The 14,539-nt window shown below is 43.4% G+C and overlaps 1 protein-coding gene across 7 annotated transcripts in view; it reads right to left on the reverse strand.

Annotated features, from left to right (window-relative positions):
* Positions 1 to 14,539, reverse strand: part of RUBCNL (rubicon like autophagy enhancer) — a 39,949-nt gene that overhangs the window by 11,735 nt on the left and 13,675 nt on the right. For 6 of the 7 annotated variants that reach the window (XM_078070357.1, XM_078070352.1, XM_078070355.1 and 3 more), the window contains 8 exons: positions 12,626 to 13,223; positions 9,294 to 9,376; positions 8,594 to 8,804; positions 5,151 to 5,252; positions 4,612 to 4,672; positions 3,878 to 4,010; positions 2,594 to 2,793; positions 970 to 1,034 (listed from right to left, as the gene is read on the reverse strand). In XM_078070357.1, the coding sequence (XP_077926483.1) occupies positions 970 to 1,034; positions 2,594 to 2,793; positions 3,878 to 4,010; positions 4,612 to 4,672; positions 5,151 to 5,252; positions 8,594 to 8,804; positions 9,294 to 9,376; positions 12,626 to 13,130 (1,360 nt within the window). In that variant the 5' untranslated portion in view covers positions 13,131 to 13,223. The remainder of the gene's footprint in view (positions 1 to 969; positions 1,035 to 2,593; positions 2,794 to 3,877; positions 4,011 to 4,611; positions 4,673 to 5,150; positions 5,253 to 8,593; positions 8,805 to 9,293; positions 9,377 to 12,625; positions 13,224 to 14,539) is intronic. The other variant, XM_036078545.2, reaches the window with a different exon arrangement.

Raw genomic sequence — 14,539 nt, forward strand, 5'->3', positions numbered from 1 at the left:
ACAGATTGCTGTTTTCTGTTTTTCTTTCCTGAGGTGGAGGTCCTCAAAGTCTTTTTCCTTCCAAGACTTCCTATCAAAGGCCAAGAGAACCCTTTCCAGCAAAGCTCCTCTTCCCAGCCTTCTATAGGTCAGACCTGTGGATGCCCTCATAAGCAGAACAAGTGATTCAGAGTCTTCAGTGGGCAATTTGCATTTCTGACTGGAAGAAGTCTGATTTTCCAGTCCCCAGCTGGCCCAGGAATGATTCCTCTAGGCCACCTCCTCAAACCCTCTCAGAGGAGTTTGGCTAGCTCCTGGATAAGCCATTCAAGCATGGAACAAGTCTCTTTTGAGGAAACTGTGCACCAGGTGCTCTTGAAAGAGCAGGGGATAGAGCAATGAATAAAACAGACAACATGTCTGTCCTCATGGAACTTTGAATCTAGACAGGGACACAGACCAATGATAAGAAAAATTAGTAGAATTTAAAAGAGTATTTTAGGAAGATAAGTACTAGAATGAAAAATAAGGAAGGGTAAAGTGTACACGTGTATGTTTGTGGCCAGGAGTGTGGCAAGGTGGACGTTTTCAATAGGGCAGCCAGGGAAAACCTTGTAAATTCTGAGTGAAGATGTGCAGGAAGTAAGGGAACCAGCCATAGGGATGTCATTCTAGGGCGAGAAAAGCAGAAATGCAAATCCCTAAGTCAGGAGTGAGCCTGCCTCCTTCAAGGACCAGAAGGGAGGCCATGTGGCTGGAGCTGAGTGCCCAATGGGGAGAGAACTAGGAGATGGTCCAAGAGGTAACAGGCCAGCCACATAGCCTTATATATAGGTCACGATGGCCTCTTCATGAAAGAGAGGGCAGTATTGTGAAGATCTTGTAACAACTTCATCAAAGGCATCGTTCACAAAAACAGCGCAATCTCCAACTTTGCTATTCTTCCCCCGTCACAGCATACTCAACAGGTAATCCACTGCTCATACTTACTAGGTTCTATTGGAGTTCCACAACCAGCACACAAAAAATTCTGGGCTGCTACCACGAGTTCCCTCCTGAGTACAGAAAATGATCACAGTTACAGTTCAGAAGTAGCCAATGGAGTATTTTTCACTGACTGGAAAAGAAACTGACATCATGATGCTTTTCCTGGCTCGGGGCCTTAATTTTGTCATTTTTCATTTGGGAAAAAAATAGTATTCTTCAATAGAGTTTTCTAGTTGAGATTTCTGGATCTTTTATTTTATTATTTATTTTTATTTATTTGTTTGTTTGTTTGTTTATTTTGAGATCTCTGGGCCTTTTAAAAACCCCTGCTATCAGCAAAACCGAAGTCAGTATCATGAATAACTATTCCACCATGGGATCTTTAGAGACTGCTCACTGTGCATGCACAGGATCCCCACCAGAGAGAACTGGAAACACACAACGCATGGGAGAAAGTTCAGGGAGATGAAGCACCAAGAGGTGATGTGCCCGGGAAGTTCACAAATGGATCCAAAGAAACTTGGATGAATAAGAGGTCATGTAAGACCTAAGTATCAAACATATTTGGTGAGCGATAGTCTACTGAAGTGTCTTCTGTTGAATTGTTGACACCACAACTTCATATGTGATTTGGAAATACGAAGGAAATTGCAAAATTTTATTACAACTTAGGGTCAGCAAAAATGACCAACGTAAAAATGTGTGGACCCCTACCTGTCTCCCTTAGAGAGGGTATAGGGAAATTCTCGAGAAAAGATAGCCTTGGCTAAGGAGAGTGACCCCACCCCACGTCTGGAGAAGGAGCCCTTCTGCCCAAGCACCGCAGAGACCTTCTTGTCATTCTCTCAAAAGAAAAACACAAGACAGAACCTATAGGGCACTTCCATGGGGCAAAGACAAGAACCTTTGCCAGTCCCTTCTTTATGCTGCAGTTTGGGAACACACTAAATATAAGCCAAGAGGAATGGAGAAACTGTAGTTGGTTAAAATGTCCCCTTGTAATGTCATATACTCTCAGAAACAAATTAAACTTCTACCTTAAATTATTATATGTTTTATTTATACATATACATTTATAAAAATGAGTTTATTTCTTTTTTTCTTTTGCATCCTCTTTTGTCGTTTTGTCTTTCAGGATTTTGTTACTTCTTAGAGAACAAAGGTATTTTTATTTGCATCCTGTTGCATTTTTTAACTATTAGGAGCCCTCCTCAGGATTAGAGTTTCCCTTTTAAAAAAAATTATCCACTGATTTTTCTTTCAGATTGTACTGGTGAATAGAGTGGTCTTTTAAAATTATTGTATATGATTTTTAAGGTTCAATATTAGCCACTTAAAAAAAATCCCCTTTAAACCTACTTAATTTTCAATTGTTATGTAATGTACATAATTAAGGAAATAGTTAAATTCTCAACTTGTCAAACTTACAGAGCCCCCCCAAACCCATGATAAACAGGGAGCTAAGAAGCTAACTCAGAAAAATATGCCCAACTTTCCTTTTCCTAAAACAAATTTTCCTTCATCCCTCGGTGTGTAATTTTCTTCCCTTCACCTACTTCCACAAAGAGGTGGGACCCAACACACCTTGTTACCTGGACTAGAGGCCCACACAGCAACCCAGACTTACTTGAGTGGTGGATGAACATTAAATATGATTTGAAATCTGGGGGGCTCCCAGTCTTCAGCCCCTCTGATCTTCGACTTAAGGGTAATTTCCTGAACGACATCCACACTGGATTCAAAGTCTTTCTGGACCCGCTCTTCATTCACTACCTGCATAACACAGAAGAGGATTGCAGAGCAACCTAAACAAGCGTATTTCAGGAACTGAAAGAAAAAGAACATTCAAATGTGTTTCCAGCATTAAAATTTGCCATGAAAAATTAAAACTGCTTTCAACTGAATGAAAGGAGCCCTCCCTGTATCTAAAGCCATCTGCAGAAGACTTGCTTGAAACACCATCGAGCTGAAATCACTTTTCTTAGTATTTTTGGGAGTTCATTTGTTTCCAGACTTCAGATTACTGTAAGTAGGTCATTGTGACCGGAATGCTTTTATTCACAGCAGAAGCCTTACTGCTCTTAGTCCATAGGCTGCCAGATGCTGCCCACCAGAACCCCCAGCTGTTGTCAGACTTCCCCCGAAACTGCTCTTTTTAAGATCATTCCCCTGCTTAAAAATGTCCAGTGGCTTCCCTCTGACCCATTCAACTTTCCTGTTTGCATTTAACATGCAAACTCCTCAAAGTAGCATTCTATGTCCTCCACAATGTGACCACATCCTTCAAACCTAATTTCCCAGGAAGCACACGTTATCAACCACACCAAGCCACCCTGCTCAATAAACATACCACCCACCACCACCACCGCCCCGCCCCCATCACTTTTACTCCTGCTGCCCTTTGCCAAGCTCCCCTTCCATGTGTTTCTACCTGCTACCCTTTTCAAGTTCTGAGATCTCCAATTGGCCTTCCCAAGTCCCCTGATAAAATTAAACACTCCTCCTCTGCACTTGCAGAGTGCTTTATTCCTACCCCTAGGTTAGCTTTGCCGCAAAGTTCTCTCCCCGCAGTGGGATGTGGGCTGTCAGAGGGCGGTGTGTCTACAAGGGACCAGGATGGGCATGACTCCTGCTCTTCCACTGACCAGCCCTGCCGAGAGGCTGGAACTAACATTTTAAAGTAAACATAACGACAGCATCTACTTAAGAGGATACTGATGATGAAAATGTGAAATGCTGAATTCCCTGGCGCATAATCAACACTCAATAAATGTCAGATTCATCCTTCATTTCATGTCTCCCCCAACACCCAGTGACCATACAAAGAAATGCATAAATGTCTGAAGTGAACAGCAGGAAAGATGAGAGTTTAGGAACTTTCAATTCAAGGCCAACTTATTTTGATACTTACTATCGAGCCAGCAGCATTTAGAGAATCTGCCAGTTGATGATTAACATCTGACAACATCCAGCGCTTCTGGAATACTCGGTACAACTCTTTGGCTATTAGCTCAGCAGAACTGAAGTCTGGCTCATAAATGACACTGAAAGGTAAGAGATGCAAAAAGTGGAAAACTACATTCGTGAGGAGTATGTTATGAGTCTTCATATTTTCAATCATCCTTCCCACTCCAAAAACTCAGAAGAGGTGTCACATGAGGGAACATGCACCACCCACCTTACTGTCTTACTCAACACAGCCCCTTTTATTTATGGAGGGTACCAAGACTGGGAAATGTGGTAAAAAGCGCACTGGATTTGGAGCCCGAAGACCTGAGTTCAAGTCCTATCTCTGCTCATTTAACAGCATTATGTCCTGAGGCACATTTAGTCTGAGCCTCAGTTTCCACATTTATAAAAATGGGGTTAAAAACCACCCAGCCTGATTAAATTAGAATGTATACAAAGGCCTTTAAACACTATATATATATATATATATATATATATACACACACACAAACACACATATATAAACTATAGAAAGCTCTATAGAAATTTTAGTGGTGATTGTTTCATTGCTAAGTAGTAATCCCTGTCATTGGAACTGGCTGAATTTGGTCGGAAATGTCAGAGGCCTGGTGTTCATACTGTGTTGGAGGTGATGGCCCAGGGGTCTAGGGGCAGGTGGACACGGAGGAGAGATACCTCTTAGAGGAGCTGCAGGAACATCCACAGGTTTCTGTGATATTGCTAAACTCACCAAGTTCTGCAAGTAAATCAAAGAAAAGGTATTAAAGTATTTCAGTCTGTTTTACTAACTCACACTCAATTTTACAAGAACACAAAAATAAATCCCTGCATCTCAGAAAGAACTAGTTCTTCAGCATCTCCATACTTCAGGTTCTTTGGGTTTCTATTACAAGACTACAGCTAATGACCAAAGATGGGATTTCAAAATACACTCACCTGAAATTCCACCAAAATTTAATTGAGAGGCCAAACAGATCTCAGACTATAATGAGTATCTGCTTTTGCATTCAATTCTATAAGTGAGATGAGAGATTGATTATGAAGACATTTGGAATAAGAACATCTTATTTTTTTTTTTTTTAATCTGACATAATCTGATCTTGGGAAAAGTTTCTTTGAAAGCCATTATAATGTGGTACCGCATGGGATGCATGTCAATATGTGTGTGAGGGAGGGGAAGTACGAGTCATCGCTGGTGAGTTTCCAGATCTTACCTATGATAACAAAGTCATCGAAGTCACATTTACAGGCTTCTTTCAGCACGTCACAATAAGTGGGTGTCCCAGCCCCGGGGCTGCCCCGTAGCACTGCACAACCTAGAAAAAGAAATGAAGGGGCTTTCACCAACAAGAAGAAAAAGAAAAACTGTCACAGCCAACTAATTAGAAACCGGGAAATAAAATGGGCCAAGAGTTTACATTCAAAGAGTTTAAAAATCCAGCTTTAAGAATTAAAAAATGCAGGGAGCTATTTTTGGGTTGTTCTTCCATTCACTGTGATTAAATGAAACAGACGGATGAGGATCTATGATGATGAGGGGGTTCATAAGAGTAAGCTGCCTACTTTTATGTGTGTTTGAAATTTTCCATAATACAAAGTTTTAAAAAAATGAAAGAGGGTGAAAATCAGCTTCACAGTGAGTCAAAGAGTAGAGGTGACATAAACATTGTACTGGGTTAAAGGTGTCCCCCCAAAATTCATATCCACCCAGAACCTGTGAATGTGACCTTATTTGGAATTAGGGTCTTGAGGAATTAGATATGATCGTTAAGCTTAGGTTATACAGGTTTGGAGTGAGCCCTAAATCCAATATGACTGGTTATATTATAAAGAGGGAAATTTGGACACCGACACTGACATCCAGAGAAGGCCACGCGAAGACAGAGGCAGAGACAGGAGTGACGCGTCTACAAGCCAAGAAACACCAGGGACCGGCGGTAACCACCAGAAGCCGTGGAACAGGTTCTCCCGCAGAGCCTCCAGAAAGAACCAACCCTTCCAACAACTTCATTGTTGACTTCTGGCCTCCACAACGGAGAGAAAATACATTTTCTGTTGTTTTCAGCCACCCAGTTTGTGGTGTTTTGTTACAGCAACCTAAGGAAACTACTACAAATATATTCGTTTTTCTATCCCGAACGCTGGCCTGGGGAATTATCCTAAGAATGTCATTAAAAAGAAAAAAAAAAAAAAGGTGAAAAAGGCAGGCTTTGATCAGAAGGAGCTAGTTGCAGTCCATTTAAAATATTAAAATACTGAAAGCTACCTACATGCCAAATAATAGTAAATTGATATTGCAAATCATGTTATTAACTCCAGAAATACCATCACGGAAAAATGTGAAAACTATAGCAACTTGGCAAACTGGATATGAAATACTGTTAATATAATGTAATCATATTATTAATTAATATGAGTATGTAATCACAATGAAACTGCACTCACTTGGATAAACATAAAAGAAAAACACAGAGAAATGGATACAGTTGTTTAGGGGAAGATTCTAGCCTGAAGGTCATGCAGAGGTTACATGAAATCGCTTCACAGGGAACTGGCCAGGATTTAAAACCGCACTGCCTGGGTGGTGCAGTCAGTTAAGCATCTGACTCGACCCTTGGTTTCAGCTCAGGTCATGATCTCAGGTCCTGGGATCAAGCCCTGCGTCCAGCTCTGCGTGCTCAGTGCGGGGTCTGCTTGGGATTCTCTCTCCCTCTCCTTCTACCCCTCCTGCTCATCCACAAGTGCTCTCTCTCTCTCTCTAAGATAAATAAATAAATCTTAAAAAAAAAAATTTAAAAAACCCCAACAACACTGCCCCATCCTAGCTGGGTGACTGTGGACAATCAACTTCTCAGCTTTGGTTTCCTCCTGGGTATGATAGGGCAACCTCACCCACCTCTGTATTTCCCCGCCCTCTTTTGACCACGATCCACAATAACATACATTCGCATTGCAGCTCAGTACAAACACAAAAATATATTTCACTGATTCAAAAAAAAAAAAAAGTTCCAGGAAGCACGGCTCCCTCTAAGTGAGTTGAATGCTGATACTTTCTATTCTGTTTGTTTGTTTTTAAAAGAAGCTCTCAAGACCAACCTGTAACTGAAAGTATGCTGACCTACCTCAAAGGAGTAATATCCACCACGAGAAATGTCACAAGAGAGATATGTGATTAAAAAATGCATATTTTTATTGGGGTGGTAGAAATATTTTAAAATTTCATTTAACATATTTATATTCATATTAAAAATATTCAGGGGCACCTGGGTGGCTCAGTCAGTTAAGCGTCTGCCTTCAGCTCAGGTCATGATCCTGGGGTCCTGCGATGGAGTCCTGCATGTCACCAGGCTCCCTGCTCAGCGGGGAGTCTGCTTCTCCTTCTGCCATGCTCCCCCTGCTCATGCTCACTCTCTCTCAAATAAAATCTTTAAAAAAAATTTCCGCTAGACATGAGCTTCCACTCAGCCATTCAACAAATATCTCTAAAATACTATTTCTGGCAAGGCTTATGCTGAAGGCAAATTCAAATGAGACAAATGCTTATCCATCAAAGGGTTTAAAACCTCGTAAGGGAGCTGGGACACTGACACACGTAACCATGAGAAGACACAACTGCATGCCATGGGCCTTAAGAAGGCAAGCCCCCATGCTACACAACTCCAGGAGGGAGTGAAGCATGCACGCAGACAACCATAGAGCATTCTGGAGCACAACTTAGGCTTCATTCCACATGAATGGTGCCCTGGCCCTGTGATGCAACCTGGGAGCATGTCACAGTGCTGGTGGAGGGGGGACTGCTTGCAAAGAATGAGAAGAATCAAGGAACTGATGTGAAGTTCCTGGGGACCCAGCATTCCAGGGAGCCTAACCAAAGCAAAGGGTGGGAGGCAGAGGCTTGGGAGAAATGTCTGTGGGCAAGTTTACCAGGCTCGTGTAACTAAAGCCCACGGTACAACATAGATCAGGAGATGCCTGTTGGGAAGCTGTATCCCACAAGGCTAAAAATCCCAGGATCAAATATGGAGCAATCTCAGCAGGCCATTTTAGAGGAGTAGAAGTTGTTCTAGGAAGACAGATGTGTGTGGGATCGATGAGGGGAAGAGGCTGCAAGTAAAGAGAAAATTAAAGCAGCACATGTATCTTGAGGACCTAAAGGCACTTCTTACAGAATGACTGGCCAGAGGCTAGTGTGATGGTCCAGGTCAAAGGTGGATAGGGAACGGATGGAGGGGATGTGTCATTATTACTCAGAAGTCAGGGATGACTTGTTCACTAGGAATGGCGCCAAAAAACAGACACACACAAAAAAGAAAGACTCAAAGATAAAGCACAGAAATGGGATACTGAAATAGGAATCATTTCTTTTCTCCCCACTGGTGGCCTCAGGGGGATGATGATCCAATCACATTCCCTCGCTCCCCTGGCCATGGCTGGCTGACCAGTTGGGGACACCCAATCAAAGCAGGCCCCCTCATGCGCTCTTCCCTGGGAAAGTGGACCCGGGGTCCTGCAAGATGGGTTGAGCTGTGCAGCAGGTTATTCAGGAAGTTTTAGAAAGTTTTAGACAAAGGATTTGAAGATCTACTTTGGGATGTGACAGGAAAAGAGATGTAAGTGGAGAACACAGCATAAAGTTTCTCTGATTTGCCCCACTTGCCTTCATAGCCACTGTCAGAAGAATTGGAAGACCCAGATTCCTGCTTTATATTGGTATAAAAGGTGACTTCAGAGTCAGCGTGGTCATTCCCGAGCGCCCCACTGGCTTCTTCCACACCCCAGTGCTCTGTGTGCTGTTGACTCAGGATGGTGCACTTAATTTTCTCCATTGCTGCTATAATCGTATCTGCAACATAGAAGTGGGCGTTTTCCTGCAGGAAAAAAAAAGTACCTGTTAAAATACTCACAAGCATAATCCACTGTTTTTCACTGAGGGTGTACTGGATTGAAAAATCAAGAAGCTGTATTTAAGTGGAGTTAATCCATAGAAATATAAATGTTCACTTAACTGAGTGATCACAGGTCATTATATGAAGTATAGCCCATATCTCCCAGACACATAAAATTTACTCCACTGTGACCTACAGACACCCCAAGTTGAATTTCTCGTGATATGAGACCCCGGGTTGGTGGTGGCCCAGGGGTAGACATCAGGCATCAGTCATGGAAAAGTTCCCAGCCGCGCACAGGCACGGACTCGGAGCCCTTCTTAGCTCAGTGCTCCTGCCAGAGGCTGAAATGCAACCACCTATCCGCCAGGCTTCATCAAGTGAAGTTTCCAGATTTAAATCACAAGAGCACCATCTAAGGAATCAACATTCTCTGTGGTTTTAAAAAAAGAAAAAAGAAGCTGTGTTCACCTTTTCGACATCGACTGGGAGTAGAAATACCTCTGGAGAGAAGGAATTCGAAAAAGTGGTTCTTCCACTGACTTGAACAGCACCTGCCAATGCAGCAAGTTATTAAAAACGGAGAAAAAAAGTTCAAAGATTCCCTAAGAAAACAAAACAATGCTAGGAAGTGGCTTTTAAATATTGTAGGGTGTTTGTTTGTTTTTGAATTAGCACAATTCTAGAATAAATTAGGATGCCAGAAGAAGACCGATCCTTCTGGTGTTAGGCTTTGCAGACATTGCCTTAATGGGGGTCATTTCTACAAAAACCTATTGGAGCAACTTGGGAGGAATCCTCAGAGAAGGGATGGGAGAGCCAATGGAATGGAGGAGACCGATGAGGTGAAGAGGGCAGAAGGAGAAGAGGATCATGGAAACTACCTAAAGGAGATGGAGAAGCATGAGAAAGAACAGTCTAGAAGCAGGGCCATAAGAATTATGGGATCTCTTCTCCCATGCACTGCAACCGACCCAAAACTTCTTCTTCTTTTTTTTTAATTTTTTAAAAAGATTTTTTTTTTTTTATTTGAGAGAAAGAATGAGAGAGAGAGAGAGAGAGCATGGGGGGGGAGGGTCAGAGGGAGAAGCAGACTCCCCGCTGAGCAAGGAGCCCGATGAGGGACTCGATCCCAGGACCCCAGGATCATGACCTGAGCCGAAGGCAGACGCTTAACCGACTGAGCCACCCAGGCGCCCCCCAAAACTTCTTGTTTACGGAACTAAACCTGTCTGAAAAAGGCCAGCATTGCTTCTCTAAAATGGTCTTCCTGCAGACAAAAACTAGAAGAAACTGCAGAGGGTAGATTCAGCTGACTCATCCATGCTGCCCCCCCCAAGCCACTCCATTACTGGCAGCGAACACCATCAAAACAAAACGACTCTGGTCATGTGATTTCTTCTTGCAGCATTTAAGGCAAAACATTTCCGTGAGAGCCCCAAGAGCTGAGTTGTTCAAATTAGACCAAAATGCTACAGATGGTTTCAGGATCATACAGCTCTCAGGGTGACGAAGAGCGATGCAAGCAGGATTGCCCAATCCCTTGCCTCTTCTTCAAGAAAGTGACTGTTCCATGAAGAACCTTGAATCTCTGAGCTTCAGAAGCCATCGGGGTGGGCAAACATTTTCTGAAAAAGACTGGGAAGTAAATACTGTAGGATCTGAGGGCCATCTGTTGCAACTACGCAGTTCTGCCACTGGGGTGAGGGAGGTGCTGTGAGCAACATGCACAGCGCTGTATTTGTAACATCAGGAGGCCAGCCGGAGTTGGCCCACAGGTCATAGTTTTTGGACCCCGAGTATAGACGAAAAGGGACAGAGAAGAGTCAAACTGTGGATTCCAGTTCTAGCTCTCTTTACACCAGCTGGCTGGGCCTCTGCATTGAAATGTCCTCATCCTTCACACTGGGATAGGGAGCTATTAGGAGATTGAAGGAGACCAGGAATGTGAGTGGGCTCTATAAATGAGTAAGTCCTCTGCAAGCAAAAGGATCTGTGGATTTGTTTCTTGGGGCCTCAGGAAATGTTTCTAGGCTGGGGGAGTGGGTGGGTGGCTCTTCCTCTACCATATTATCTAGAAAAGGAATACCATGCTGCTGTCATTGGGACGAAGCAGTCACAGGAAAAATCCCTTGTCTTAGTGGCAAATGCCTATTCTCTGCAATGCTGTCCTACAGTAAAGAAAGACCAGATCGCTGGGGACTTCTTTTTTTAATCCCATGGGCCGCATCCTCCTACCAAGTTTAAGATGGAGTAGTTTTTAAAGGAGGAACTTAGAGAAATTGCTGGGGGTTATTGGCTTAGGACGAAAGGGCCTGGGGTACCTGTTTTCTTTCTGGGAGAAAGATAAAGCTACAGGATAATTTTAAATTGCAGAACCACTTGCTGTAGAGTGTGTCATTTTGCTCAAATTTGGTTCTTATTTCAAAACTAGCCCATTTTAAGATCGTCCAAAATCTGCTATTCTTTTTTTTTTTTTAAAGATTTTACTTATTTATTTGACAGAGAGAGAGACACACTGAGAGAGGGAACACAAGCAGGGGGAGTGGGAGAGGGAGAAGCAGGCTTCCCGCTGAGCAGGGAGCCCAATGTGGGGCTCGATCCCAGGACCCTGGGATCATGACCTGAACTGAAGGCAGACGCTTAACGACTGAGCCACCCAGCCGCCCCTGGTGAACTATTTTTTTTTAAGATTTTATTTATTCATTAGAGAGAGAGAGAGCACAAGCAGGGGGAGAGGCAGAGGGAGAGGGAGCTGACCTGGGAGCCCGATGTGGGGCTCGATTCCAGGACCCTGGGATCATGACCTAAGCCAAAGGCAGACACTTAACCACTGAGCCACCCAGGAGCCCCCAAAATCTGCTATTCTTAAGCTATGAATAATATGTTAAAGATTGTCATCATCTTCGACTTTTCAAAAGTTTTTCCAATAGAACAAATAAACCCCATAATTTAGGGAAGAGGGAGGACTGGTTGTTGCTAGTAAGAAATAAATAAATACCTACATACAGACACACACACAGGCAGGCAGGCAGCTTTCAAATTGTTTTGAAAGAAAAAAACTTCATTGATTATCTGAACTAGGGTTCTAAGAGAAATATAAATTAATGCAGTGAATATAACATAATGAATATTTTTTAAAAAATTAGAATGTCACAAATTGTAACAGTAACAGATAACTTACTGACTCTTGAGTGGCATTTTGCATGCATTATCTTATTTTAGGAATTCCAGGTTTTTAAGAATATGTGTATTACTTCATAGCAATGGGAGCCCTGGCTTTAATAAAAAAAAAAAAAGAAAGGTTTTGTATAGTCTTTGGGGGAATTGTGATTACTATTTTTAAATCTTACTGTTTTCTAGTCACATGCCGTTCAGGGAGAGGTGAAGTGAGTTTATCTCCTAGGAAAGTACTTGTGTAAAATGGAGCCCACTCTGTCTGGAAACACTTTCTCCCACCACACTGAACTGAGAGCGCCCCCAATCCTCTCTCTTGCAGGCAAGTTCATGAGCTGGAAGCTCCTGAAGGCACACACCAGCTCAAAGATGGCATTGATTATCAGCTAAGCTGAGCAAAGATGGCACCTCCTTGCTATCGAAGAACGGAAATACCTGATTTTACCCGGTGTGACCATCCGGGTAGCTGGGCCGGGGACAATAATAGTAAATGAGCTAATGCCCCGGCCTCTGATCAAAGTGGAAAGCCATGACTTTTTTCTCATGAGGAAGACAGTAAGACAGGCTGTAGACCAAGGCCAGCACGGGAACAGACGGGAATGAGGTAAATTGCCGACGGGAGTTACCTTCATCGGCGGAAGCTGTCAGCTGGGAAGGCTGCAGCAAAGCATGGGCAGCTTCAGGACCAGGAAAGGAGCTTGTGAACAGAGACATCTGAGGAGAGTGTCCTAGGAGCACCGCCTGCTTTTCTGTGGAGGTAAAAGAGAGGTCGCCGCTCTTGTCACCTGAGCCCTGGGCAGAGTCTGCAGGATCCTTCGACAGTGATGTCTCCACCGTGGAGTCCCCAAGAGACAATGGTGAGGGGCCGAGGGGAGAAGCGGTGTTCCCTCCAAAGTGGCTCCCACTGTCCCCCCTTGTCGGCCCCCGGGGGGGCAAATCCTGCAGCTGTTGCTGCTCGCACTGGGGGTTAATCCAGGAAGCTTTGTGCCTCATGAACCTGATGTCTGAGTGGCAAGGGGACTGGTCAGTGTCCAGGAGGCTGGCAGAACCATCAATGTCGCCAGGGTCATTGCCGTCCCTTTCCCACGAGTCCACCGGAGAATCCTGCCGGCCTGTAGACTGTGACACCATCTTCCCAGGCTCAGGGTGGTGTGAGTTCCGCTGTGCTACTGGATTAGGGCCTTGAACTCACCAGGAGGCCAGCCGGGGGGCCAGACAGCTTATCTGCAATGAGCAAAAATCATTCAAGATAAATAAGAACGCAGTCATATTTTTAACTCCAAAATCTTTTGAGGAGAAGAAACAAAAAATAAATAAGTTTGTACTTCACCCTGTACAATACAGTAAATTCCACTTGGATTTACAAGAAATAACTAAACAAACAGATCAATCAATCAATCAATCAATCAGCGATACAACTAGCAGCAGACACAGGAGGCATGACTTTGGGACAGGAAAGGGTTTTCAAGGCATAAAGATAACTTTTTTTAAGGATAAAGTCATATATGCATACTGTTGATAAAACAGATTAAAGTGTAAGGCAGTGGAGCATTATTCCAATAAAATTAAATGTCAAACCCCAAATGGGAATACCATTGGGAAGTAAAGACACATTTTCGTAGTTTCTTAGTTTCTTGTTCCTATTTAGTCTGTGTTTGTATTTCAACAAAGTAGACAAGTGGTATGTGAAATTGAGGACAACCACTAGCACTAAAAACTTTGTTTCATGTAATTTAGATTATAATACTGAATTATAATAGCTATAGAAATTTGTGATTAGCTTATAATATCTAAAGAACACACTGTGAATCTAGGGTTTATCTTTTCTTTTCTTTTTCTTTTTTTTTTTTTTTTAGAGAGAAAGAGAGAAGGAGAGGGGACACAGGGAGAGAGAGAATCTTAAACAGACTCCATTCCCAGCGTGGAGCCCGATACAGGGCTTGACCTCACAACCCTGAGATCATGACCTGAGCCGAAATCAAGAGTCGGCTGCCTAATCGACTGAGCCACCCAGGCGTCTGTCCCAGTTTGCTCACATTGAAGCTCAGTGTTTGGCTCTACTAACTAAGTTATGATTAAAATGTCGAGAGCTACTCCAAAGAGAAGCACTCTGGTCACCATAATCACGGGCCCAGCATGTGTCCTACTGCTCCCACTGTCCTTCACCCTGTGAGGCTCAAGGCAACCTTCAACAGCAAAAGTGAGGTCAGCAAGGGGAAGGCCTAGAGATGGAAGCAGTCGGCTTAGGTGAGCTTAGCTTCAAGAAATGGTGGAGAACAGAGGTCCAAGGTGGCGAGCTGAGACTCTGGAGTCAGTTTCGGTGTTTTAAATACTGGTGTTATGTATACAGATGGCCCCCACCTGGCTCCCTGCTCCTGACCTCCCCTGGGACCACACACTAGCATATCTTACTGCCTTTCTGGCCTTCATCCAAGGGACATCGCAAACTAACACATCCAAACAGACCCTAATTTCCCTCAAATCTGCTCCTCCCTGGTTTTCCCATCCCAGGAAACATACCTCCCAGTTGCTGAAACCCA

The sequence above is a fragment of the Halichoerus grypus genome, chromosome 4, assembly GCF_964656455.1.
Source record: "Halichoerus grypus chromosome 4, mHalGry1.hap1.1, whole genome shotgun sequence".
NCBI classification, from domain to species: Eukaryota; Metazoa; Chordata; class Mammalia; order Carnivora; family Phocidae; genus Halichoerus; species Halichoerus grypus.